General features: G+C 40.0%; 1 protein-coding gene and 1 pseudogene across 2 annotated transcripts; one reads left to right on the top strand and one right to left on the bottom strand.

Annotated features, from left to right (window-relative positions):
• Positions 1-10,980: 10,980 nt before the first annotated feature.
• LOC147637971 (uncharacterized) lies at positions 10,981-21,776 on the top strand. Its single transcript, XM_086796799.1, has 5 exons — positions 10,981-11,417; positions 11,488-11,593; positions 12,897-13,129; positions 13,389-13,657; positions 21,636-21,776. Exons 1-5 carry the CDS (start codon positions 11,102-11,104, stop codon positions 21,774-21,776), a joined length of 1,065 nt encoding a protein of 354 aa, XP_086652925.1. The 5' UTR covers positions 10,981-11,101.
• Positions 21,777-22,560: 784 nt separating this feature from the next.
• Positions 22,561-25,526, bottom strand: LOC147637970 (uncharacterized; annotated as a pseudogene). Its single transcript, XR_015265666.1, has 2 exons — positions 25,281-25,526; positions 22,561-24,713 (listed from the first exon to the last, which is right to left on the bottom strand). The product of XR_015265666.1 is annotated as an uncharacterized LOC147637970 (transcript).
• Positions 25,527-26,092: the final 566 nt, after the last annotated feature.

The raw sequence follows: 26,092 nt of genomic DNA, 5'->3' as shown, positions 1-26,092 counted from the left end.
GATTAGTGCAAGAAATATTGTAAAGGCTCACATGAGGAGGCCGGGGGTTTTAAAAAGCAAGCCTCTAGATGTAAGCCTTCGAACAAGGGCCCTACAGGCCTCTGATGGGATTAATATATTTTTTTAAGAGGTGGTATATGATACATCTATGCACACTTCTATAAAACATGACATTCAATTCTGATAATGCCGGTGCATTTGAAGAGACGGTGGTAAAATTTCATAATTCAATGATGTAGGTGTGGACATCAAATTGCATTATGCACAATATGGTAAGAGTGGTCACTATTTTGTTAAAATTAAAATGTACATGTAATATTTTAAGTTGAAGTGTGGATATCCTGTGTTCTTTAATGCATCATATACTTGAGGCTCATGGTCCATACTTTACTGAACAAGGAAGTTTGGTGATATGGTCCACGCAAGGCATCGAGCGATGTCATAGGTAAGCTTGATGCGGATTCCAAAAAGCAACCTCACATGGAGGTGGAATCAAAGATTCCAATCATATGAGGCAGTTACTTTAATAATGGTATAGAAGAATAGACATAAAGTAAGAGGACAAATTAAGAGAGGCCATATCTAGTGATATAGAGGCATTCGTAGGGCAATATATGAAGTGAAGAAAGTAAGGTATGAAAATAGCACAGCTAGAGAACATCATACAGAGTAGTTGACAACCGAGGAGAGAGTCATTAAGAGAATAGCGAGATAAATTATGAGGATAAATTAATAAAGTCCAAATCCAATGATATAGAAACTATTTGCAGGGCAATATGTGAAGTGAAGAAAGTAAGATGTGAAAACAACACAATTAGAGAACATCATATAGAATGGTTGACAACCCACGAGAGAGTCAGTAGGAAATCGTAACATCGAGCACAACGTGGTGATAGAAGTGATTCAGATTTCTAATTAAGAAACATAATAACATTTTATGTTCATGAGAGTATTGGAGCAATCCAATGTTTTAAAGAAATAGGTGTTTGCTAAAGTTGGATTTGGATAACTTTTTTAAAATGTTCATAGTGTTGATATATTTTAAAAGTAAGTGTCAATAACTTATAGTAAGTCCCATTTACAAATGAAGGCATTTCTTTCATTTCTCTCCATTCTTTCTAGATTGTAAGTATGATGCATACCAAGGCACTAGTTCATTCGTCCATATCTAGTGAAAGTACTATCACCGATAGTACTATGTAATGATGAACTAGGCCAAGCTCCTCTTAATGGGAAAGATGATCCTCCTATGCCAGCTACACATAAGAAGAGAAGATGGAGACTAGGCATTGCCACTCTTTGTGAAATTAGGAGGTCCATAAGTGTCTCGAGTTTATTATACCCAAGGTATCTTTCTCAAGGTTGGTGCAAGAAATATTGCAACATCTACAAAGCAAAAATCAATATAGATACTTTTCAAGAGAACGTACTATTGATATATTTTAAAAGTAAGTGTCAATAACTTATAGAGTAAGTCCCATTTACAAATGAAGGCACTTCCTTCATTTCTCTCCATTTCTTTTAGCTTGTGAGTATAATGTGTACGACAACACTAGTTCATTCATCTAGATCTAGTGAACGTACTATCACCCCGGTAGTACGTAATGATGAAGGCCAAGCTCCTCCAAATAGGAAATATGCTCTCACTATGCCAGCAACACATAAGAAGAGAAGATGGAGACTAGGCATCGCCACTCTTTGTGAAATCAAGAGGTCCCAAAGAGTCCTGAGTTGATACCCAAGGTATCTTTCTCAAGATTGGTGTAAGAAATATTGCAAAGGCTCGCATGAGTAGGCCAGGGGCTTTAAAAAGTAAACCTCTAGATGCAACTCTTCGGACAGGGGCCCTACAGGCCTCTGATGGGATTAATATTTTTTTTAAAAGGTGGTATATGATACATCTGTGCACACTTTTATAAAACATGACATTCAATTCTGATAATGCTGGTGCATTTAAAGAGGCGGTGGTAAACTTTCATAATTCAATGATGTAGGTGTGGACTTCAAATTGCATTATGCACAATATGGTAAGAGTGGTCACTATTTTGTTATAATTCAAATGCACATGTCATAATTTAAGTTTAATTATGGATATCCTATGTTCTTTAATGCATCATATACTTGAGGCTCATGGTCCATACTTTACTGAATAAGGAAGTTTGGTAATATGGTCCACGCAAGGCATCGAGCGATCTCATAGGCAAGCTCGATGCGCATTCCAAAAAGCAACATCACATGGAGGTGGAATCAAATATTTCAATCCTATGAGGCAGTTACTTTAATAATGGTATAGTGGAATCGACATAAAGTAAGAGGACAAATTAATAAAGTCCAAATCCAATGATAAAGAAACTGTTTGCAAGGCAATATATGAAGTGAAGAAAGTAAGATATGAAAATAACACAATTAGAGAACATCATACAGAATGGTTGACAACCCACGAGAGAGTCGGTAGCAAATCGAAACATCGAGCACAAAGTGGTGATAGAAGTGATTCAGATTTGTAATTGAGAAATATTATAACATTTTATGTTTATGAGAGTATTGGAGCAATCCAATATTTTAAAGAAATAGGTGTTTGCTAAAGTTAGATTTGGATAACTTTTTTAAAATGTTCATAGTGTTGATATATTTTAAAAGTAAGTGTCAATAACTTATAGTAAGTCCCATTTACAAATGAAGGCATTTCTTTCATTTCTCTCCTTTCTTTCTAGCTTGTGAGTATGATGCATACCAAGGCACTAGTTCATTTTGTCCATATCTAGTGAACGTACTATCACCCGATAGTACATAATGATGAAGGCCAAGCTCTTCTAACTGGGAAAGATGCTCCCCCTATGCTAGCCACACATAAGAAGATAAGATGGAGACTAGCCATCGCCATTCTTTGTGAAATTAGGAGGTCCATAAGAGTCTCGAGTTTATTATACCCAAGGTATCTTTCTCAAGGTTGGTTCAAGAAATATTGCAAGATCTACAAAGCGAAAATCAATATAGATACTTTTTAAGAGAACATACTAATGATATATTTTAAAAGTAAGTGTCAATAACTTATAGAGTAAGTCCTATTTACAAATGAAGGCACTTCTTGCATTTCTCTCCATTCCTTTTAGCATGTGAGTATAATGCGTACCACTACAGTAGTTCATTCATCCGGATCTAGTGAATGTACTATCATTGATAGTACATAATGATGAAGGCCAAGCTTCTTCAAATAGAAAATATGCTCTCGCTATGCCAACTAGACATAAGGAGGAGGCGAGGGCTTTAAAAAGCAACCCTCTAGATGGAAGCCTTTCAGGGGCCCTAGAGGCCTCTGATGTGGATTAATATTTTTTTCAAGAGGTGGTATATGATACATCTATGCACACTTTAATAAAACATGACATTCAAATCTAATAATGCTGCTGCATTTAAAGAGGTGGTGGTATATGATACATCTATGCACACTTTAATAAAACATGACATTCAAATCTGATAATGCTGCTGCTGCATTTAAAGAGGTGGTGGTATATGATACATCTATGCACACTTTAATAAAACATGACATTCAAATCTGATAATGCTGCTGCATTTAAAGAGGTGGTGGTAAACTTTCATAATTCAATGATGCAGGTGTGGACTTTAAATTGCATTATGCACAACATGGTAAGAGTGGTCACTATTTTGTTATAATTAAGTAATATTTTGGTAAAATGAACATGTAATATTTTAAGTTCAATTGTGGATATCCTGTGTTCTTTAATGGATCATATACATAAGGCTCATGGTCCATACTTTACTGAAAAAGGAAGTTTGGTGATATGGTCCATGTAAGGCATCAAGCGATCTCACAGGGGGGCAAGCTCGATGCGGATTCCAAAAAGCAACATCACATGGAGATGGAATCAAAGATTACAATTCTATGAGGCAATTACTTTAATAATGGTATAGAAGAATAGACATAAAGTAAGAGGACAAATTAAGAGAGTCCATATGCAATGATATAGAGGTGTTTGTAGGGCAATATATGAAGTGAAGAAAGTAAGATATGAAAATAGCACAGGTAGATAACATCATATAGAGTAGTTGACAAGGAGAGGGTCAGTAAGAGAATAGAGATAAAGTATGAGGACAAATTTATAAAGTCCAAATCCAATGATATAGAAACTGTTTGCAAGGCAATATATGAAGTGAAAAAAGTAAGATATGAAAATAACACAGTTAGAGAACATTGTACAGAATGGTGACAACCCATGAGAGAGTAGGTAGCAAATCGAAGCATCGAGCATAGAGTGGTGATCGAAGTGATTCAGATTTGTAATTGAGAAATATAATAATAACGTTTTATGTTTATGAGAGTACTGGAGCAATCTAATGATTTAAAGAAATAGGTGTTTGCTAAAGTTGGATTTGGATAACTTTTTTAAAATGTTTATAGTGTTGATATATTTTAAAAGTAAGTTTCAATAACTTATAGTAAGTCCCATTTACAAATGAAGGCATTTCTTTCATTTATCTCCATTCTTTCTGGATTGTGAAGAGTATGATGCGTACCAAGCCACTAGCTCATTCGTCCATATCTAGTGACCGTACTATCATCCCGATAGTACGTAATAATGAAGGCTAAGCTCCTCTAAATGGGAAAGATGCTACCCCTATGCTGCCAGCTACACATAAGAAGAGAAGATGGAGACTAGGCATCGCCACTCTTTGTGAAATTAGGAGATCCATAAGAGTCTCGAGTTGGGGGTGGTCAAAAAGCGAGCCAAGAGCAGCGAGCACAAAGCAATGAGTAGAGCTCATGTTCTTGTGAAAGTGAGCAGGTAGGGGCATGGTATGATGTTAAGCGAGCATGAAATGTTAAAGAGAAGAGTGGAACCACAGTGCAATTCTGTAGCAATCAAACAAAGAAGACATGAAATGTTCTAAAATGACCATTGGAATAATTTTTTTTTCGAACCAATGGTGCAGATACAAAAAATCACTATTAAACCCATATTGCTTGGCTCGCTAAAAAGATATTGAATCTATAGTATTCACAATGTTGGAGAGCCATTAGCAAACAAAAGACAATAGACAGGAAAATTTATAAAATAACTAAAACATTTCCAAAACAAGTACTACGGTTCAGCTGGTATGACATGACCCCCATACATATTTCAACTAAAGTGGGTTGCAGGTTCCTAAAGCTGTTGAGGATGACTTCTAATAGACTTAGTTAGCATGTCTTTTACAATTCTCTCAGAAATACAAACTTGATGAATATGCATATTGTTGTTCACATCCTGTCCAAGAATCATTAAGAACACAAAGTATATGTGCTTGCATGCAAGATATGGTCTTTTCTTGGCCACTCTATCTCTGAACTCCACACATGAACACATTGGATTCTTCTGAATAGTGACCTCTATCAGAGATGTGTCTTGGCTCCCATTGGTCAATGGATTAATACTAAATGTTTCCTTTACCCCTTCTATATGTATATGGCTGCCTACAACTTCTGCATGCATATCTAAGGCTGCAGTGATTTGACCAAATGCAGCCTTTGAAATTCCTCGTCGATATGGAAATTGTTTCACCTCCTTGTTTGTCTCGCTAGTGCCTTTTGCAAGCTCCTTTTCTAGAAAAAACTCAAGAGGAATACCAATGTCATATCCTGCTCTAATAAGCTTGCAGGCTTCTTTCACTTGTAACTTGGTACCTTTAGCAATGGGCCAAACACAAGGGACATCCTCTGGTGGATGTAATATTGTCTTTGTAATTTTCCAAGTGTGCCTAACATCTGTATTACAAAAATAGCAATACTTCTCCTTTTTCCAGGAGGATAGTTGACAATCACTCCAAAAACAAGGACGGACATCACCCCCTCGCAACCTTGAGCTACACTTTTTCCCTGATGCCCAGTGGTTGCACTCAACTCGATTCACTGTTGGTATCCTCCGCAAGGCCCACTTTGTATCATGCACATCACTTTCAAGGCTCTCTAAAACTTTGCATTGCTCATCGACCTCTATTGCAGGCTCTAACCTCTCTCTTGTCACATAGTTAAACTCAGGCCTATGGCTAGAGTTGCCAAAGTTTTCTTCTATCGAGTCGTGTAGTGGCCTTTTGGCTCGAATAGTTTTATTCTCACCCTTGAATTTTACCCTATTTGAAAACATAGGGGTCCCCGCCACTGCATCATCCACTGCTCGTGAGGTAGCTATTGGGGATGGACTTGCTTTCTGTCGAGAAAGAGCTCTCTCAACCAAAAGCTCCAATGTAGGCCCACAACCTGTGTATTTTCCTTCCAAGAAAGCCAGTTGTCTGGCACATTGGAAGTAAGCATTGATTAGATCTGTCACACAAGCATCATAAAGACTAATCTTTTGCCTATACCCCTCCCCTGCCAACCAGCTTGCATGCTTGGTCTCTGACATATTTGTCCTTGGGACAAGAGCATTGACAATAGGCTCTCCATCCTACAAGAGAGTGGTAGAAATTGATTAAAAACAATGCAGTGCACATAAGTAGGAGGCACACAATAATACAATGAATAATCTCTTACAAACATCACCTTTAAAATGAAATGACCCCATCGACTAACCCTATAGTGCCACCAACTCAACCAGCTAAGAAGCTTAGGGATGTTTCTATCAGCTGCCTTGCCAGTTGCCCACCATGCTCGTATCCTGCGAAATTGCTGAAGGGCACTTTCTTTGTTTGGGGCAGTCCTCCACTTCTCACACATCTCCCTGTGCTTTTCTTGATGTGGGCTATAGATGTACCTCTGCGTGTGGACACAAAGGTTGTCTTCCCAATGCCATAAACATGACCTTTCCCTTTCAATCATCTCCTTTCCGTCGTTGAAGACACGTCTCACTGCATTCCAGTTAGCGCCAGCCTCATCCGCCATAAACCCAAAAAAAATTGCTACCTTCCCTGTGTGCTCCACCATTACCAAATTCATATTTTCCCAAAACATGACTTGAGCATCCTCATCCTCTTCTCTAAATTCACAAGTTGCTATTGTCAATAGCTCACCAATCCTGCATGCCACAAATGGAAACAGAGTTATACTAAAGACATAAATTAAGCAATGCTCTCTACTGCTTGTAACTTACATGTGGTCATAAACATGTGCTCCCATTGTATGCCATCCCTCCACTCGATGCACATGATCAAAGCAGACCCATGCTTGATTAAGATCCCCATTACCATCCTTGTCCATTCGCCGAACAATGTCAATCCCAGAACCAGGTCCAGTAGTAGACATCTTAAAGATAAAGCAACGCTCAGTAGTAGTGGTGGCTTGCAATGGAAATCGAGAACCATGGAAGAACTCAAAATGGCATGTTCTTTTTAGATTAAGAATGGCTTCATATCCTTCACCCAGAGGCCGTGTTGTTTTTCGTGTTTGCATTACCATCTGCTTCACCCTGCATTCATAAAGCATACGTAGTGTATTAAAGATGATAATTGCATACTATTCTTTGCTAAATTGCACTTCCTACGTACTTTTTGACATTTATCAAACTTTGCAACTCTTGCGACATCTCCTGTAGCTCCCTCTTTGTCATGAATTCTCCTTGTGCCTTGTCATCATCAGTGAATGCTCTTAGAACCACCTCCCTTGCCACAATCATTTGTACCTTTCTGGGCCCAGCGTTGTGGTCGATGCCCACTGCACGTGCTACAAAGGCCTTGATATTTCGTATCGATGCTCGGCACATTCCCTTGGAAACCATGTGTGTATGTTTGCCATAATGAATAAATAGTCTGCTATGCATTGATTCTTTTGGCATAAAATAATAGACACAGGCAGGACATTCTTTAAGACACATTGGCACATGCTTGCAGAAAAAACACTCAAGGTTCCCGAAGCTCCCAATTGCTAAATTCCCATATTTTGGAGATTTTATCAGTTGCCCATTCCAATGGAGTTTGTTTGGTTGATTCATACGTGTCCTAAAGGAGCAGTGCTCATTCATGCACTGGAAGGTTCCCCCGCAGAAGCTCTTCCTAAGAACAAAAGTTTTATTGGCCCTAGTTTGCGTTTGTGGCTTTGTCCAAATGTTGCCCTCGTATTTTTGCTCCATCCCTTCCATACCTTTCCCACCTTCAAGCTCATATGTACTGAACTCTGGGTACACCTTGGGAAGCTCTTTTACCTTGCCTTTGTAATCACAATCATGGATTAAAGTGTGCAAGACATCAGTAGGAGGTAACATGCGGATTATTTGAAAGCAAGAGACTGCAGTATCAAACTGAACATCTTCCTCTTCCAAATGTTGAAAGCACTTTTCCACAGGAGAGACCTCTATCTCCTCTTGCAATGACCCATGTGCTTGGACATTGATTTCTTCTATCTCTTCAGTGTCCAAGTCACTGTAAAGCACAATGCTCTCTAATTCAATGCGCAATGCAAAACAGAAAATGTCAAAGTCAAAGTTAATGCCACTTACATTGGAGTACTCTTTCGAGAACCGGGAGGAAATATAGTTGAGGGGCCTTGTTCTGGGGTCTCAAAATAATTCTCTGATTTGGCAATATATACAGAGGACAATGAATGCTCCAAGATAAAATATGCCTCGTCTCCAATCCCTGCATACAAGTGTAAAGGACAAATGGGCTCATACTCTCCTCCAATTTCAAGTAAGGCCTCCACATTTATCCCACCAATAGTTCCAAGCTTCCCCCGGATCATGTTGATTGACACAAGACATTTGCCATTCAAGAAGGGGACTCGGATGCATGCACCCATTGTAGAATGGAGGAAAACACGAGCCTCCCTGCATAATGCAATCACAACAACAATTAAGGAATTTACATTGAATATTAGCCAAAAATATTTTAATACTAGATGTTCTTGCTCTAATCAATAGCATATACTAGCCATAATACAATTTTACCAGGCTCATTTTAAGACTGTGGGTAGAAGCAAATAAAAATATTTATTGCAAAAATAGCCATAATGAAGGGTATCAAAAAGAGTACATGTATATATGTATATATGTTTGTGTGTACACGTGTGTGTATGTATACACACACACACACATATTTGCTTTGTGTTAGTTCTTGCGCTTTTTCATAATCTCCTGTTAGATTTCAAAAACTCTACCAGTTGGATGCCATAGCATAACTGTGCTATAGATTTAAATAAATCGGAAAAATATTGACCAAACCCTTAAATTTTAGTGTTGAAATTCATTTGTCCAGTGCCTAACTTAGGGTTTTTAGTAGTCGGCTACTTCTTATGAAGCAATTACTTAACGCTTTTAGTCGTCCTCCACACAGAAGCATCTTCCCTCGAATACACACGCAGAGAAGCGATCATGAAGCATCATATGTCTCCCCAGCAAAGAAACGCTGATCTCATGCGCAGGGCCCTCTCCCCACTCCAATCTTTCTCCCCAACAAAGAGACACAGAAAGGTATCATCATCCATGAATTTGTGCTATTTTGCCTGAATGAATTTGTGCGCTCAGCGCACAAAATAATAGGATGTTTTGCTGCCGCCACACTCCACACACAGTAGTATGAGATGTGCGGTGTTACTTCTTGCTCTTTTTCTTGAATGAATTTGTGCGCTCAGCGCACAAAATAATAGGATGTTTTGCTGCTGCCACACTCCACACACAGTATGAGATGTGCGGCGTTACCTCTTGCTATTTTTCTTGAATTAATTTGTGCGCTCAGCGCACAAAATAATAGGATGTTTTGCTGCCGAGCAGTGACAAAATCATCACGATTTTGAGTTCGTTTCAAGCTTCGGGGGCGCTGCCCCCGAACTCCCGCCGCCGGCCCCCCTTGGATCCCCCCGGCGGCAGAAATTTGGAGAGAGTAGTGTAAGAACATGCTATCTATATGGTGCTGTCTCAAACACATTGCATAGACTGTCTTTCTTACTACTGTCTATATTATGCAGACTTTGTGTATACAAGAAGCTCAAAAAACTCACATTTGATGTCTTCTTGGTTGAGAAACGGCTCACACAGTCGAGAGAGGAGACCAGCAAACATGTGCATCTAAAGAACAATAGCACAAAAAGAAAAAAGTTTGTCCTTAAAAAAGTGTTGGATTGCGAAATATCACTTCTAAAGTTTATTAGTACTCAATATTGAATGCCTTCAGATTTGGGCTACCGAATCTTTATATATTTTCCAATAAATTTGAATGCCTTGAATTGAACACGTGAAAAGGGCTCCGTAAATATTTTCCAATGGAGATTTTTTTAAAATATTCAATACGGCTTTGAATGCCTTGGAATTTGGGCCAAAGCACTCCATATGATAATCTCAAAGATATTCTGTTCGTTATAATGAGTTGGCCGTTTTGTTGGATAGTGAATGTGCCACCTTTGTTTGATGATTGTGTTGCAGTACTGAATTTAATCTCTTTAGTGAATGTGCCACCTTTTCTTTAAGTTTGTGTCGTATTACTGAATTTGCTGTTAAAATCATCAATTAATTATACAATACGAGTACAATACTATTTGAAGATTTGTTCTTGTATTTTTGCATGGCTATTTGGTTTTCAAATGAGTTCGAGTCATTTCACTAGAGCATCTTGCTTGAAAGGTTCTTGTTGTGCAAAAATGGATGAGTTACCTCTTGCTAAGCGGAAAAAGAGTGTGCAGGTTGGCCCAGGTGAGAGCTCATCGAGACACACAAGGAGGCAAGCTGATTTTTCTAGCACTTTGGAGCAAGCCGCCTCCTCAAACCCTACTACTACAGAGCATGCGGTACATATCATAGATGACACTAACCTGGAGGTGGATATGGATAGGCAGCATCTACATAGTGATGAAAGAAATGAGGAGGATGGACAAAATGTAGTGGGGGCAATTGAGGAAAATAAAGGTGATCAAAATGAGGGTGAGAATACTCAAGGTGGTGATAATGAGGATGAAGGTGAGAATACTGAGGATACTGGGAGAGAGATAGAGGGGGAAGAGAACACACATCCACTAGAGGATCAAGAAGAAACAGTTGTCACAACCCAAATTGAAGGAAGCAAGCAGAAAAAAAATAAGGTTGATATTTTTGGGAAGATTCTAGAGACATCTACTCCACAAGCCTTTTTAGATAGGATAGGAGTCAAATTTAGGTCTCCACCTCCACGTGTTCCTCTCTGTAGGATGATCCAGACGGAGGCAATCCGAAAGGTTTCTCCCTCAACAGATAAATCTCTTACTCGAAGCTTCAAAAAACTAGGTGGGTACATTGAGAGCATGGGAGCTTTCACAGTATCAATTATGGACTTGGAAGGGGAGGAGACACCATTGACACAAGAGAGGGAGGAATCTTGGGATGAGCATTGGAGGACTGTGAATCAACAATTTGAGGAAACTCTTGCACTTGACCCCGAGTGGGGTCCGTACTTGAGCCGAAAAATGGTGCATATTCTTGATGGTAATAATCGACACAATGCTTGGATGGACTGCATTTCTACAGGTGAGTTCTCATTGGGATGTTATAGTTTCTTATGCTTCTTTGTCCTTCCTAATTTTGTGTTTTATTACAGGGTTTCAAGGGGATTTGTCCATGCATTGTTGTGTTCTCTGTAAATTTTATGTGTTCGAGCGGAGGGATGTGGGTGAGCTTTTGTTTTCATTGTCCAGGTTGAACAAGTAAGTTAATTTGTCATCAGAGTCTCCTTCTATGTCAAGTAAGTTGTTTGTACTCAAGAATATTAACATATTTCTTCTTTGTTTTGTAGGACGCATGATTATGCATTTGTGCCAACCACATTTGGTGATCGTCTATTTCAACTAAGAAGATTGGGAGAGTCCGACCTAACAACTCTCATGGCACATTTGGACAATGAGGACAAGCTATGGGTTGAGAGAGAGATGCAGAGTGCATCTGCCAGAGGAAGGCCTAGTTGGCTTCATTTGCCAATCCAGATTATGACTTGGCTCTTGTTCAAGGATGAGATGGAGCAAAAAATTGATGAGGCATCAAATGGACCACTTGCCGAGTCTACTAGGGAGAATGTGACTCGAAAGGTAGAAGTTCTCTACAGAGGAAAAACATCAAAATATGCAAGGATTGCTGATCCCTCCAACGGTGACGCCTTTTGGTGTGCAGTGCTCTCCCTCCCATGGCACGCGTCAAGCAATCATGTGGCCACAGAGGAAAAGCTCAATATGATAGGTTCTGCTTGCATTAGAGACATAGATAAGGCTCACATTGTCAAGCTATTGGACAACTCTCAGGCTGCAGTGCGATCACTTGAGGGTATGCCAAATGATAAGACAAAGGTTAGGGAATGGCTGCACATGTACTCCTACTGGCTTCAGATCACGGAGCTGGGTTTGAGAATCCAAAATGATATTAAAAATGCCGATCGAGTCAGGTTGCCAGGTGACAGCCGATTCACCTCTTTTGTTGTTCTATGCAGAAGAAAGTACTTCAAAAGGGCTTTCAAAGTGCACGAAGGAGGCATAAAATTTAGCCATGATATCGACCATCAACCAGGCCTACAAAGTGCTACACGGCGAGTCGTTTATAGGTTTTTCTCCAACATAACCCAGATATTCCTTGTTAAAAAACATGCATGCTTCTTTTTGTGTGTTGTTTTATCATTTGTGCTTTGGCTTGCAGATGGTTGCTTTCTGAAATTGAGGAGCACCAATTGGATATTTTACCCCCTCTCGCTAGTGTGTGGCTTTGTGTTGACAATCAATCTTATATGTATGCCGATTTGAAGCTTGGAAGAGTAAGTGATTGAATTTGTCATTTTGAATCCATGATTGAGAAACATGTTCATATTGAGGGTGAGTTGTGTTTACCCATGTTTGTCATTGAACAGGCCATGTCAAGCATAGAGTCTCGTTTCTGCCCGTGGTGGTTGGACCTTGAAAGAAACCATGTGCCTGAGGAGGAGCTTGATCTGTATCACCAACATAAGTCTATATTGGAACTTCGTAGCCTGCAAATTGATCATAATGAGGCCACATCCACGTCACATGCAACATCGATTGCATCGGCTTCTTTTCGTAAGTCATTGCCAGTGAATTTAGGGAGGGAAATAGTGAATCGTGCATTGGAGGTGAATCGAGCAATGGAAGCAAATAGGGAGCAGAGTCAACAACAGACATCCAATAGTAGTGCAGGTGGGATACAACCAACTGACATCATAACCAAGACATTGCAAGCTCCAGGTATGTGAGCTTCCTACCTCATCTCTATCGTGATCCGATTGTTTTGACTTGAGACTATGTGTGTTAAATGTCAAAAACCTGTCTATAGGAACCATTTATGCCTTCAATGTCAGTATTGAGGACCTTGCAGCTGCTTTTGTGAACATGGAGGATGCATCCTCATTGGGAAAGCAAGTGCTTGATGCCATGAATATTATTTGCACAGTAGGGAATGTCAAGAGTAGAGGGTCCGATTACTGTGTGGAGTTGATATTTGCAGACTTCCCCTCAAATATCATCATTGGAGGTTGTGTTGCAAACAAGGTTCCATATTGGAATAAGATTGGGGATGGCATGTATGACTCTACTTTTAAAGTTGTTGATTCTTGTCTCTCGGATCGAGGCTTCTTTACATGCCTTTACACTATGGAAGAAGGAGTGACCATTGAGCAGGTTGCACAGAGCGTTGGGTTTGGCATTTATCATAGACAGGTTGTGAGGTGTACTCCACCTATTGGGAAGAAGATGGGGCAAATGATTACTACCCAGGTATTGGTGTTGTTCTCTTTGGGGCTGTCATTTGTGCAAATCTTCTTTGTCCCATTTAAGGTGAAAATGCATGAACAACCAATGTGTCTTTGCTTGTAGGTCACTTGTCTAATATTGGCTGTTTTTGTTCGCTCAACATCTCCTGCTACAAGCTTTGTGATGCATGGGGATCAACTAAGGGATTTGGCACTAGGTGATGATCTTGATGTAGGGCAAGATCTTATCTTTGACATGTATGTATGCATTCAAATCAAGATAGAATTTAAAATGATTTTCGGTGATCTTTATGGCATATGGTTAATGGTTTGTGTGCGTTTTCAAGAGTGCCATCGGAGGATCTGGTGAAGAGAAAGGGTAGACCATGGCGGGGCGGTTGTCAGAGAGGTCAGCGGCTTAGCAAATACATCGTCTCCGTCTTCAGTCGTCCTGGGGACACGATTTTGGATTTGTTTGCTGGCACTGGAACTCTTGGGCTAGTGGCAGCATTTATGGATCGCAATGTCATAATGTTAGACAAGGATGAGCGGATCTATGATCACCTGTTAGAACCATACTCAGCAAAGGTATGCATGTTGAAAAGATAAATATGTTAGTGGAGAATAATTTTGTATTGATAAAGCTTATTTTCTTTTCTTTGTGTCTCTTGCAGTTATGAGGATCACATGTCTACATCAGAATGCCATTAGAGATAGTCTTTTTTTTAATTGAGACAATCATTTTTTTGGGACTATTGGAAGTAATGTTTTGATGGATGTTATGCTTCTGAATGTTTTTTACAATAGCATGTAGCTGATTGTTGGACAATTTTTATTTGGATTGTAAAATTTTTAAATCCTATGGTTATGGTTTCCAAAGAGTATTATATTGTTGTGTCAGTGGTATGGCTATTAAAATTGGTGTGCATCTTAATGGCTTGATTTCTATGCTCTCTGGTCGCTGTGGTTTCCATGTGGTTGCAAACAATAGTTTGTTTCTATTAGTAGCTCAATGACCAATTCAACGTCTTTTTAGCGAGCCAAGTAGTATGAGTTTTGTAGTGATTTTTTATATCCGCACCATTCATTTGAAAATGCTTTATTTGCAATAGTCATTTTTAAACTTTTTTAGTCTTCTTTGTTCTGTTCATTATAGAGTTGCACTATGGTTTCACTCTTCTCTTTAACATTACATGCTCGCTTAACATCATACCATGCCCCTACTTGCTCACTTTCACAAGGACTTTATTTCTACTCACTGCTCTGTGCTCACTGCTCTTGGCTCGCTAAATAGACGCACCCTCTCGAGTTCATTATACCCAAGGTATCTTTCTCAAGGTTGGTGTAAGAAATATTGCAAGATCTACAGAGCGAAAATGAATATAGATACTTTCCAAGAGAACATACTATCGATATATTTTAAACAATAACTTATAGAGTAATTCCCATTTACAAATGAAGGCACTTCTTTCATTTCTCTCCATTCCTTTTAGCATGTGAGTATAATGTGAGTATACATTCCTTTTAGCATGTGAGTATAATGTGTACCACGATACTAGTTCATTCATCCGGATCTAGTAAACGTTCTATCACCAGCAGTACATAATGATGAAGGCCAAGCTCCTCCAAATAGGAAATATGCTCCTGCTCTGCGAGCTATACATAAGAAGAGAAGATGGAGACTAGGCATCGCCACTCTTTGTGAAATTAGGAGGTCCATAAGAGTCTTGAGTTGGTTACCCAAGGTATCTTTCTCAAGATTGGTGCAAGAAATATTGCAAAGGCTCGCATTAGTAGGCCAGGGGCATTAAAAAGCAAGCCTCTAGATGCAAGCCTTTGGACAGGGGCCCTACAGGCCTCTGATGGGATTAATATTGTTTTCAAGAGGTGGTATATGATACATCTATGCACACTTTTATAAAACATGACATTCAATTCTGATAATGCCGGTGCATTTAAAGAGGCGGTGGTAAACTTTCATAATTAAATGATGCAGGTGTGACTTCAAATTACATTATGCACAATATGGTAAGAGTGGTCACTATTTTGTTATAATTTAAATGTACATGTAATATTTTAAGTTTAATTGTGGATATCCTGTGTTCTTACATGCATCATATACATGAGGCTCATGGTCCATACTTTACTAAACAAGGAAGTTTGGTGATATGGTCCACACAAGGCATCGAGCGGTCTCACAGGCAAGCGTGATGCAAACTCCAAAAAGCAACATCACATGGAGGTGGAATCAAAGATTCCAATCCTATGATGTAGTTACTTTAATAATGGTATAGAAGAATAGACATAAAGTTAGAGAACAAATTAAGAAAGTCCATATCCAATGATATAGAGGCGTTCGTAGGGCAATATAGAAAGTGAAGAAAGTAAGATATAAAAATAGCATAGCTAGAGAACATCATAGAGAGTAGTTGACAACCAAGGAGAGAGAGTCAGTAAGAGAATAGCGATAAAGTATGAGGACAAATTAATAAAGTCCAAATCCAATGATATAGAAACTGTTTGCAGGGCAATATATGAAGTGAAGAAAGTAAGATATGAAAATAACACAGTAAGAGAACATCATACAGAATGGTTGATAACCCATGAGAGAGTCGGTAGTAAATCGAAACATCGAGCACAAAGTGGTGATAGAAGTGATTCAGATTACATATGCTCTTTCCACTCATGTAATTAATTTCTTAATCCTTTACTTCATTGATGATCAGAATTTCTCCCAAAGTTGCTAACTTTTAAGCGAATTTTGGCAGTTTTATAGTCTTGTAGTAAAATAATCATAACTTTTCGCTTGGTTGCCCATTTTTGAAAGTTTTTAAATAGTCGCAAAAATCTCTTCAAGCTCTACGTACTTATGTAATCCTCTTTTGTACAGTCTATATGGATTTAAAACTGCAATTCTCTATGTAACTCTGTTTTAATAGACTTTTGGCCATTATTTCTTCTTAATAATGATTAATTCTTCCTAATCTCTTAAAAATGATTAATTCCTCCTAATCTCTTATCAAAAGGAAAATCCTATGTCTTATCCTCTTGTACGTGATTGCTATATTCTTTTACTTTAATATTTTCCGTCCAAATCGACCAATTAGAACGGATTAACCTTTCCAACATTCCCCGTATGTTTCCGTTCACATAATCCTTAGTCGGAAGATTTTCTTCCAACAAAGAATTGCCCTCTTGTTTGGAGCTGTAAGATTGGCAAAAATTCTTGCTTCTCGAGAGTCTTTCATCTTTCCTTCCATGAATTATGATCTCACCTTTGATGTGTTTATCTTTATCTCAACCTAGGGAGAGAAAGGGAGGTGAGGAGGCTGTGAGGTTTCATACAAGTGTGTTTTGATTCTAAGAAGTGACCGAAGTCAAAACCCCAACTTTGTGTCACAGTACCAAGACTATGGCTGAATTTAGCTTCTAAATTATAGCTCTGCTATTGGTAGTTCAAATTGCACGGTTAGCTCCAAGATGGGGGTAAACCTTAGGACACCCAGGACACCGGGTGAAAACACTCCTGGGTCGCCGAATATCGCTATGTGATATTGTTAAAGAAACCTACAACCTGAAAAACTACATGTGCATGGAAATGAAAAATGAAACCTATAGAGGAAGCTAAAATCTTTGCTTTTAACCACTATTGTGTGTGACACTGTGTGTTACTGTTCTTCTTCTCTTTCCTATCTTTCCTTTGTGTTGGATAGGATGTTGGATAAAGTAAAGCTTCAAAAAAAGATTGAAAGAGATGATGTTAGGTAGCAAACAAGGCTCGAATTTCAGCTTCTAAACCCTAGCTCTGTTGATAATTCTAACTGCACGGTTGACTCCAAGATGGTGGTAAAACTTCAGGACATTTGGTGAAAGCACTCTCGGGTCATCGAATATCACTATGTGATGTTCTCAAAGAAACTTGCATCCTAAAAAACTACGTGCGTGTGGAAATGAAAAATGAAACCTAAAGAAGAAGCTAAAATCCCTACATTTCTTCTTTTTTCTCAAGCTTTTTGGGTTCTTTTTCAAGATTTTGTTCGCTTTTGGGATTCCAAAATTCAAGGTCTCCCACAACTTGGATTCTAGAATCCAAATCAACACACTAGCAAACTAAAATGGGATTCTAGAATCCAAAAACTCCAAACATCTCCTCATAGTGACCTCTCGATGGGATTTTAGAATCTTATTTATCTCTCAACCTATATACTTGGACAACCAAACGGGATTCCAAAATCCCAAAACTCCCAATGCTTCAAAACATAAGTCATTGATGTAAAATTTGAGTGAAAAACTAGAATTTGGAAACTAGTATGCCTATTATTCTAGGGCTAACTAATCTTTTGTACATTGACACAATCTAATACATTGTGTGTTGTGTGCATTCTTGCTTCTTCTTCTCCAAGCTTTGTGTGCTTTCCTGCAACCCTAATTCCAACAATTGGTATCAGAGCAGGCATCGGCTCCCAGGGCTACGCCGCTCTAGCACCCTCTCACTCACGTTCTCCGATTGAGGTGAGCTTTCACGAGCGCTTGCAGGTCCATATACTTTGCAAATCAGCCTATAGGGCTATGCGTTCTCAGAAATTGCATCTGAGGTCATTTCGGGCTCCGTTTTTGCATTACAAGTTGTGCACAGGTGTTTTCGTCATTTTGTGCAGAAATTTTGACAGTGCAGTTTTTTGCAAAACAAGCATATGTATTCTATTATTGTGGACCGTGCTACATAGCACAAGTTGTTTTTTGTTCAGTCTTTGCTCCATTACAAGTAGCTTTTGCATCAGTTTCAGTCAGTGGCCATGGCTGATAACAGCAATGATGTATTTCGCATGTTGTGTGCTGATGTGACAAATTGGATGGAGACAGCAACTACCCACTTTGGGCATACATGATGCAGCATGTTTTGGTTGCAAAAGGAGTGTGGAACATTGTGCATGGTATGGATGTACGTCCAGGTTCTGTGGATGTAGGATCTATTGAGGATGTTGCAGGTTCTAGCAACTCTACTATTGCTGTTGTTTTACCCACTGTTGAACAAGCTCGTTGGGATGGTAAGTATGCGCAAGCTCATGCCTTGATTGCACTTTTTGTCAAACATAACATCACTCCACATATTCGTTCAGCTAAAATAGCAAAACAGGCTTGGGATATTCTAGTTGGTTTGTATGCAGGTCGTAACGAGGCAAAAATCTCTTACTTGCATAAAGAGCTAGAATCGAAGATTATGCAAGAAAATGATGACATGAATGTTTTTCTTGCTAAGATTAAAGATCTCAAGAAAAATTAATTTCTGCAGGTGAGATTATTCCTGATCATTCTCTTGTGCAGACTGTTCTTGATGCTTTACCTGAGTCATATCAGACTTTTGCTTCCACGTGGAGACTTGTCACTGAGGACAGACCTGATGTTGTTAAGTATGATACTTTAGTCAACAAGCTCTTGCAAGAAGTGCAGTCTAGGCAAAATAGGGCTAGGTAACGTGCAGTTGATCAGGCATTTGTTGCTGCCCAACAGAGAAGGAGTGGTAAGGCAGTCCCTCCACTGTTGTAGGTCTGCAACTTCTTCTCCTTCCACAGGTAGCAACAATAGGTCCGAGAAGGATCTTGATAAAGGTAAGAAAAAAATTAGGTGAAACTATTGTAAGGCAACTGATCATGTCATTAAGAATTACCCTAAGCTAAAGGCTAAAGAGACAAAGAAGAAAGAGTCAAATGCAGCCACAATAGCTGATGCTTCTACAAATGCAGATTTTGCAAATGTTGTGCAGGATACAGAACGGGCGTTTAGCGTGTATTGCCAGTATGACCCATCTGTACATGATGCATGTTTGGTAGTTTCTATTGACTCTGATGTATGGTATTTTGACAGTGGTGCTACAAAGCACATTACCTTGCATCGTGATATGTTCACTTGTCTTGAGGCTGTCTCTAATGGGAATACTGTCACATGTGCCAATAATGCTTCTTACCCAGTGAAGGGCGTTGATAAAATTATGCTTACTGTTGTAAATGGGAGCGCTTTCACACTTTCAGATGCTTTGTATGTGCCAGGGATAAAGAAGAATCTATTGTCTGTCTTTGCGCTTGCTAGACTTGGACTTGTAGTCAAATTTGTGGATGACAGATGTACTGTTCATGATTTGACTTCTGGTAATACGATTATTACATCTGTTGTTTTGTGGGCTGTATAGGCTCAATTTTTATGACAAGTGTGTGGAAGATTCAGCAAATGCAGTTTTTGATGAAAAGGTAGTTTCAGATGTGCAAAACTATGGCATGCTCGTGAACGTTGCTAGTTTGCTACGTTTGTAGAAATTTGATATGGTTGCTTCATTGCCCCCTCTTGAGGCACCATTAAAACATCTTTGTGAAGACTGTATTTTGGGCAAAATGTAGCATTTTGCGTTTCTAAAGGATGGTTCTGTGCGGGCCACTCGCAAATTGCAACTTGTACATAGTGATGTATGTGGGCCTATGCAAACTCCGTCATTTGGTAAACACTTGTGCTTCGTGACTTCATTGATGATTACTCAAGGCACCATGGGTATATCCACTGAAGGGAAAGTTCGAAGTGTTTTTGTGCTTCAAACAGTTTTTGCTTATGGTTGAAAATGTATCCAATTGTACTGTGGGCACCCTCCGTTCTGATCGAGGGGGGGAGGACATGTCTAAAGAGTTTGATGCATTTCTGGCTAGTCTCATGGGATAAAGCACCAATGTACAGTGTCTGATACCCCTCAGCAAAATGGTGTTGCTGAGAGGAAAAACAGGTCACTTATGGAGATGGCACGATGTATGGTCAAGAGCCAAGCTTTGCCACATGCGTTTTGGCTTGAGGCTGTCATGTGTGCTGCATATGTACTCAACAGGTGTCCCACTAAGGCCTTGGAGTCTGTTACTCCATACGAAGCTTGGCATGGCAGGAAGCCTTCTATTGGTCACTTGCGTGTCTTTGGTTGCTTGGCCTATACTTTAGTGCCTGTGCAACAACGTAGAAAATTGGATGATAAGGCTGTCAAATGCATTTTTGTTGGTTACAGTGCTGAGAGCAAGGGTTACAGATTGTATCATCCACAGTCAAAGCGTATCTTGATTAGTCGAGATATTGTTTTTGTGGAAGATGCTATGCAGCCTTTGTTATCATGCACCAAAGAGACAGGTGTGAGCTCACTAGATGTATTTGATACGTTGTTGCCTCTGTTTACAGGTGGGAATTCAAATGTAAGTCCTAATGAGGTAAATATTCAGCCTATGCAGATTTCAAACGACATCATAGATCAGCCTATTTCTGATGCAGATTTACAAGATGTAATTTATGAGGATAGGGCTGAAAATGAGCAGTGCAAACCTTGCGTGATAGTAAAATTGATGCACCTATGTCTAGTCATACTTGTTCAGGTTTTCAGCATGCCTCTTATGCATCAGATTGTTATGCTTTGGCTGTGTCTAGTATGTGTGAAGAGGAAGAACCTCTTTCATTTGATGAGGCACAAAAATCAGAAAATTGGTTGGCTGCAATGCAAAGTGAATATGATGCTATAATGAAGAATGGTACATGGTCTTTGTGTGATTTGCCTATTGGTAAAAAGGTCATTGGATGTAAGTGGGTTTTTAAGTTGAAATGAAAGCTAGATGGCAGTGTTGATCGCTATAAGGCTAGACTTGTTGCAAAGGGTTATGCTCAAGAAAAAGTGTAGGTGGGTTGCCAATTAGTCCTCCTATATAAATCTAAAATTATAGAAAATGGGACGAATGTTTTTAAAACATGCCCTAAAATGTCCAAAATTGGGCGAATAAACCCTTCAAAATGGCCAAAATTTGGGCGAACGTTTTAAGATGCCAAGCGAATTGTTTTGCAAAAATAAAAACCCTAAAAAATAGCCAATTGGTGAAGATTAGCCTCTATTTTTCTCCTTTTTGCTACTTAGCGAATAAGTACATGCACTACTTACTTGGGAATATCTTTGAATTTCATGTTGATCATCATACCTTATTGTATATGAGCAGCAAGCCAAACTTGACATGGCTAGATGGATGTTGCTCTCCTCCAATAATTCAATTTCACCATCCACCATACTCGAGACAATGAGCATGTTGTGGCCGACTTCCTCAGTCGGATTGAATCCAGAGAAGAACGAGAAAGAGTGAATGATCAACTACTACCACGGATGCACCACGAGGTATTCCTTTAGAAGCAAGGCTAATTGAATCCCTAGGTGTTGTGCAAGTACGCCTACTGATAGAGCAAAAGGTAAAGTATTAATGCGGACACAAAAGATTTTGTTCCATCTTGGTTACTATACATTAGCATCAATCCACTAATACAATCTTGAGATTCTCATATGCTTCTTAGCATTCTTCAGTCTGTTCAAAGAGAACTAATAATCAATACAATGTGTCTACAAATAAGGATGAAGAATTGAAATAATGAATCTATGGTAGTAACACACATGTTCCGATAAACCTTTGCACTCCTTCATTGTGGTGGTAATTCAAGAATTAATTTGATCTCTCTTTCGTTCAGTTGAAGTGCCATTCTTGGAAGAAGTGATTACATTCTCGGTATAAGCTTTTTCCATTGCTCTTGCTTTAGTCCTTTCATGATACAATAGTCCGTAGTAGCTATGATGATACAATGTGCTTGGGCTCCTTTAGAAGCAAGGCTAAGTGGTGAGCGTAACAAAATGTGCCCGTTAGTTGACCGCGTTTCCAGCTAACGGTCCTTGTCATTGCGAACGACAATACCCCCCCCCCATTTTTCCACCTCCAAAAAAAAAAAATGTTGGCCACCAATATTGAAGCCCTCTTGCAAAAATGTCCATCGATAATCCTTGAATGTTTCTATTCAAGAATGGTTAGAAACTCATTCTTACGGCCACACCTTTGTGAATTTCTTATATAGCAAATCCGCTATCGCGTGCACCCATTTTCGATGAGGCATTGGGCTCTATCTTCGTTCTAAAGGTCTCAAGGGAATTCGTGTGCTAATTATGTATCGATTTCCACTCTTAAAACTAAATCAAAATTGAATCCCCTGGATAATGTAGTATTGAGCATATTGGCACTCTCTTTAGTTTGTTCGGAAACATTTTATTACAAAGCTTGGAATTAGAAAAGAAATATCAACCAGCTACATCCATCATCCCACGGTCACCTTTTCCGAACTTTAGTGGAGATATGCTAGCAATACTACTTCTACACTACTAATTACTAATTGGATCGAGAGACTAGTAGTAGGCACATATGCTTCGTAAGGACTGGCTGCTCATCTTCTTCTAGATGGTGGGTGGGTGGGTGGGTGGGAGGGAGGGAGGGAGGGAGTCTTTGCAAGCCAAAATAATAATAATAATACCAATGACAACGTGAGTAGCCTCAGACACAAAGAGCTTTCTGGCACGTGCAGTGAGGCTTGGGTGCGGATGGATTGTGCCAATTTTGTGAAGAAGCTGCTTTTGGTTCCCAATAGGAATGCATGCCATGAGCACACACGTGGCCCCGTGCTTACGTGGATCCTTATCATGGCCCAAAAACACCAGAGTAATGTCACAGACTGTGAAGCTGGCCTGGTGTGAAGAGGAGCCGCCTTTAAGCTTGTGGATTCCCGGTTGCAGCTATCATCACCCCACCCAGCCATCCACGATGGTCACTTTCAGCGTAATGTGTATGGATAGGTAAATTGTCATCCAAATCAGTGTCATGCCTTAGGTTAATTGAGATAAGGCCCACTTTCAGCTGGTAGCTTTGGTCATCATCAGTTGTTTTGATTAATTTGCCCTTGGCAATCTGCGCTTTCATGACAAGGCTGCCATCCTCTTGCACATTGGTCACCAACCATCACATAGTTATCAGAATAGTACCTTCTAAACTCGGCTCTGCTAGTGTCCGGATCAGCTCTAAGGTCAGGAGCCCAGGATATGCCTGCTACCTCATAGCCTTCATACTCCGCTGCACAGAAATTAAGGAGAAGGTCTGTTACATGCTTTTGCTTAAACAAGAGCTTGGCCAATCCCACCAGTTGGATATCGAGTGTCCGATTCGTTTTCAGTTCATAGTCACCTTTGAAGCCAATGAGACCCAGAATCCCCAGCACTCTGTCATCCTCATCCGTGGCATATCTAACCCTGATTTGTTTAACCAGGGTTTCCATGTAAACTCCTCTGCAAGCTCACCGAAAGCTTCATAAAAATCCTCAAAAAGCTTGGGCGGCAGGTCTGAAAGGCCGTGCACACGGACACCCAGGAGGGTGCCCATCATCTCAAAGTAAGCTTTGGCGCCCAAAAAGTAGAGATCAGAAGAGGAAGACCCACCAGCTCTTCTTCTAGAATAATCACCACCTCCTTGAGCAAATCCATAACAACTGAGATCATCATTGCTATCCCAGTCAATCCAGGCTTTATCCTCTGGGTGTGAGCTGGGTTCCTTCTCAATAAACTGTATAATGCGATCCTCAAATTTCTCTACCAGAAAATACAACTTTTCTGGCAACATATACTCTTGCAGGGTCCACACTCTTGAGAACCAACGTGGGAGCTTCTGATCGGACTCCAGCACTTTGAAGCCATTGGTGGATCCAATCCCATGTGGTGCCACATAGCAAGCCCTGCTTAGACTGTAATAACCCCCCATTAGATGCATCTCTAGGGCCATCTCATCAGCATCATACTGATTAATGCATACCGCATCTAACCACACCCTTTCCACCCCATCGGATTGGAGAATAGAGAGGTAGTTTATAACATCCGGGTAGTAGGATTTGTCACTAAATTGGGATTTGCCGATGGTTTGGGCATAGATTAGGCCTTGTGGGTCTGCTTCTTTTGTCCACCCATTGGCTGCGAGGATAGCCTTGCAGTCTTTGACCAATGCTCTGATGGCATCTGTCCACGTGTGTGAGACGATATGGAAGTCCCAGTTGGTAGGGACCACGAAGCAGAACCCAGTCTTGCTCTCCACTGTGGCCTTCACATCCAATAGCCTCTTGGGATAAACATCGTCATGGAGATATATATCCGACTTCTTCACCATGACTTTCTTCTCTCTCCCGCCAAATTATAATGATGCGCGCCGGCCGTGCAGTGCTCCTTCCTGCCCAGAAGAAGAAGAAGAAGAAGAAGAAGAAAGCAGCCGAATTATTATTTCAGTGATTTTCTTAGCCGTTATTTAGCAAAACAATTGTACCTATAAGTTTCCTGCCGCCAATAATGTCATTTACTTCGAGGTGAAACTCTGACCCGACCCACTCACGTAACGACGCCGGCCAATAATGTCAGCTTACACACACACACACACTCCCTCCTATTTAATTAAATGGCAGCAGACGACCAATGCCAGCTCTCTCTCTCTCTCTCTCTCTCTCTCTCTCTCCTCCTAAATGGCAGCAGGCTGTAGTTCTTATCGAGAAGCTTGCACCATAACTGAATCAGACCGTGGTAAACTGCTACATTAGTCCTAATCACGGCCTTTAAAAAGGAAAATAACCTCAACGACTTGCTTATCAATGGGCGGCTTCGAAAAATAAAGATGAAGGCCCAGTGCATGAACTCTTAGCAAACAACTGATAGAGAAGAGAAGAGCTGCAGATAATTTATCTAAAACATTGGCTGCTTATCCTTATCTAACGCGAGCTACTAGTAGACAGAGCAAAGTGAGTACATGAAAAAAAGAAGAAATACGGCGTCATATATCTGAAAGAGGATTAGTGAGGCCTGGTTCTAGTTATTCCGAGACAGGCATGCATGTAGAAGACCACCAATAGCAGCAAAAAGGCTTAAACTCACAAATGAATGAATAGATTCGATAGGATGAGCGATCAGTCATAACACCCAAAAAAAAAGATTCTTGCGAGCGAAGCGCAGGCCATATCAACAATTAGAAGAAGGAGGACAGGGGGTGGTGGGTTTAAACCTGTCTCCAGTGGATGCTGGCACGAAATGAAGCGAGAGAACAAGAAGCGACACTGCTGGGTGGTGAGGCTGTCCGCCCCTTAAAAGCAAAAAATAAATAAATAAATAAAATGTGTGTCTTACCCGTTAATTACATGTGCCACGCGAGGCTTGTGTCTTTACCCATTCAGTACCATGTCACATGTGTACAATAGCCAGCTTCTGTCGTAACCGATAACTTTTCGAAGTTCGAACACTGCTGCACCACATGGACCCTTATCTTCTTATCTCTCCGCGTGAGGAGTTTCCCTCAATACGAACGTTTTCCAGGCCTGTGTCGTCTGCGTTGTTAAAGCCTGTAATGGAGCTAGCAGTCCTGTAAAGGAGCTGTCGTCCACAGTGCACACACGACTTTTCAATATGGCATGCATGATGGTGTAGTGCTTAGAACCAGCACAGTTCAGTTCTGTAAAGGAGCTGTCGTCCACAGTGCACACACGACTTTTCAATATGGCATGCATGATGCCATCTGCCCATCCATTGCCCTCTAACCCATCACATGAAAGCCAAGTTAATACGGAA

Source organism: Cibotium barometz, chromosome 5 (assembly GCF_041138505.1).
Source record: "Cibotium barometz isolate CiBa-2024 chromosome 5, ASM4113850v1, whole genome shotgun sequence".
Lineage (NCBI taxonomy): Eukaryota > Viridiplantae > Streptophyta > Polypodiopsida > Cyatheales > Cibotiaceae > Cibotium > Cibotium barometz.
This window is presented reverse-complemented; position numbering and strand designations above follow the sequence as displayed.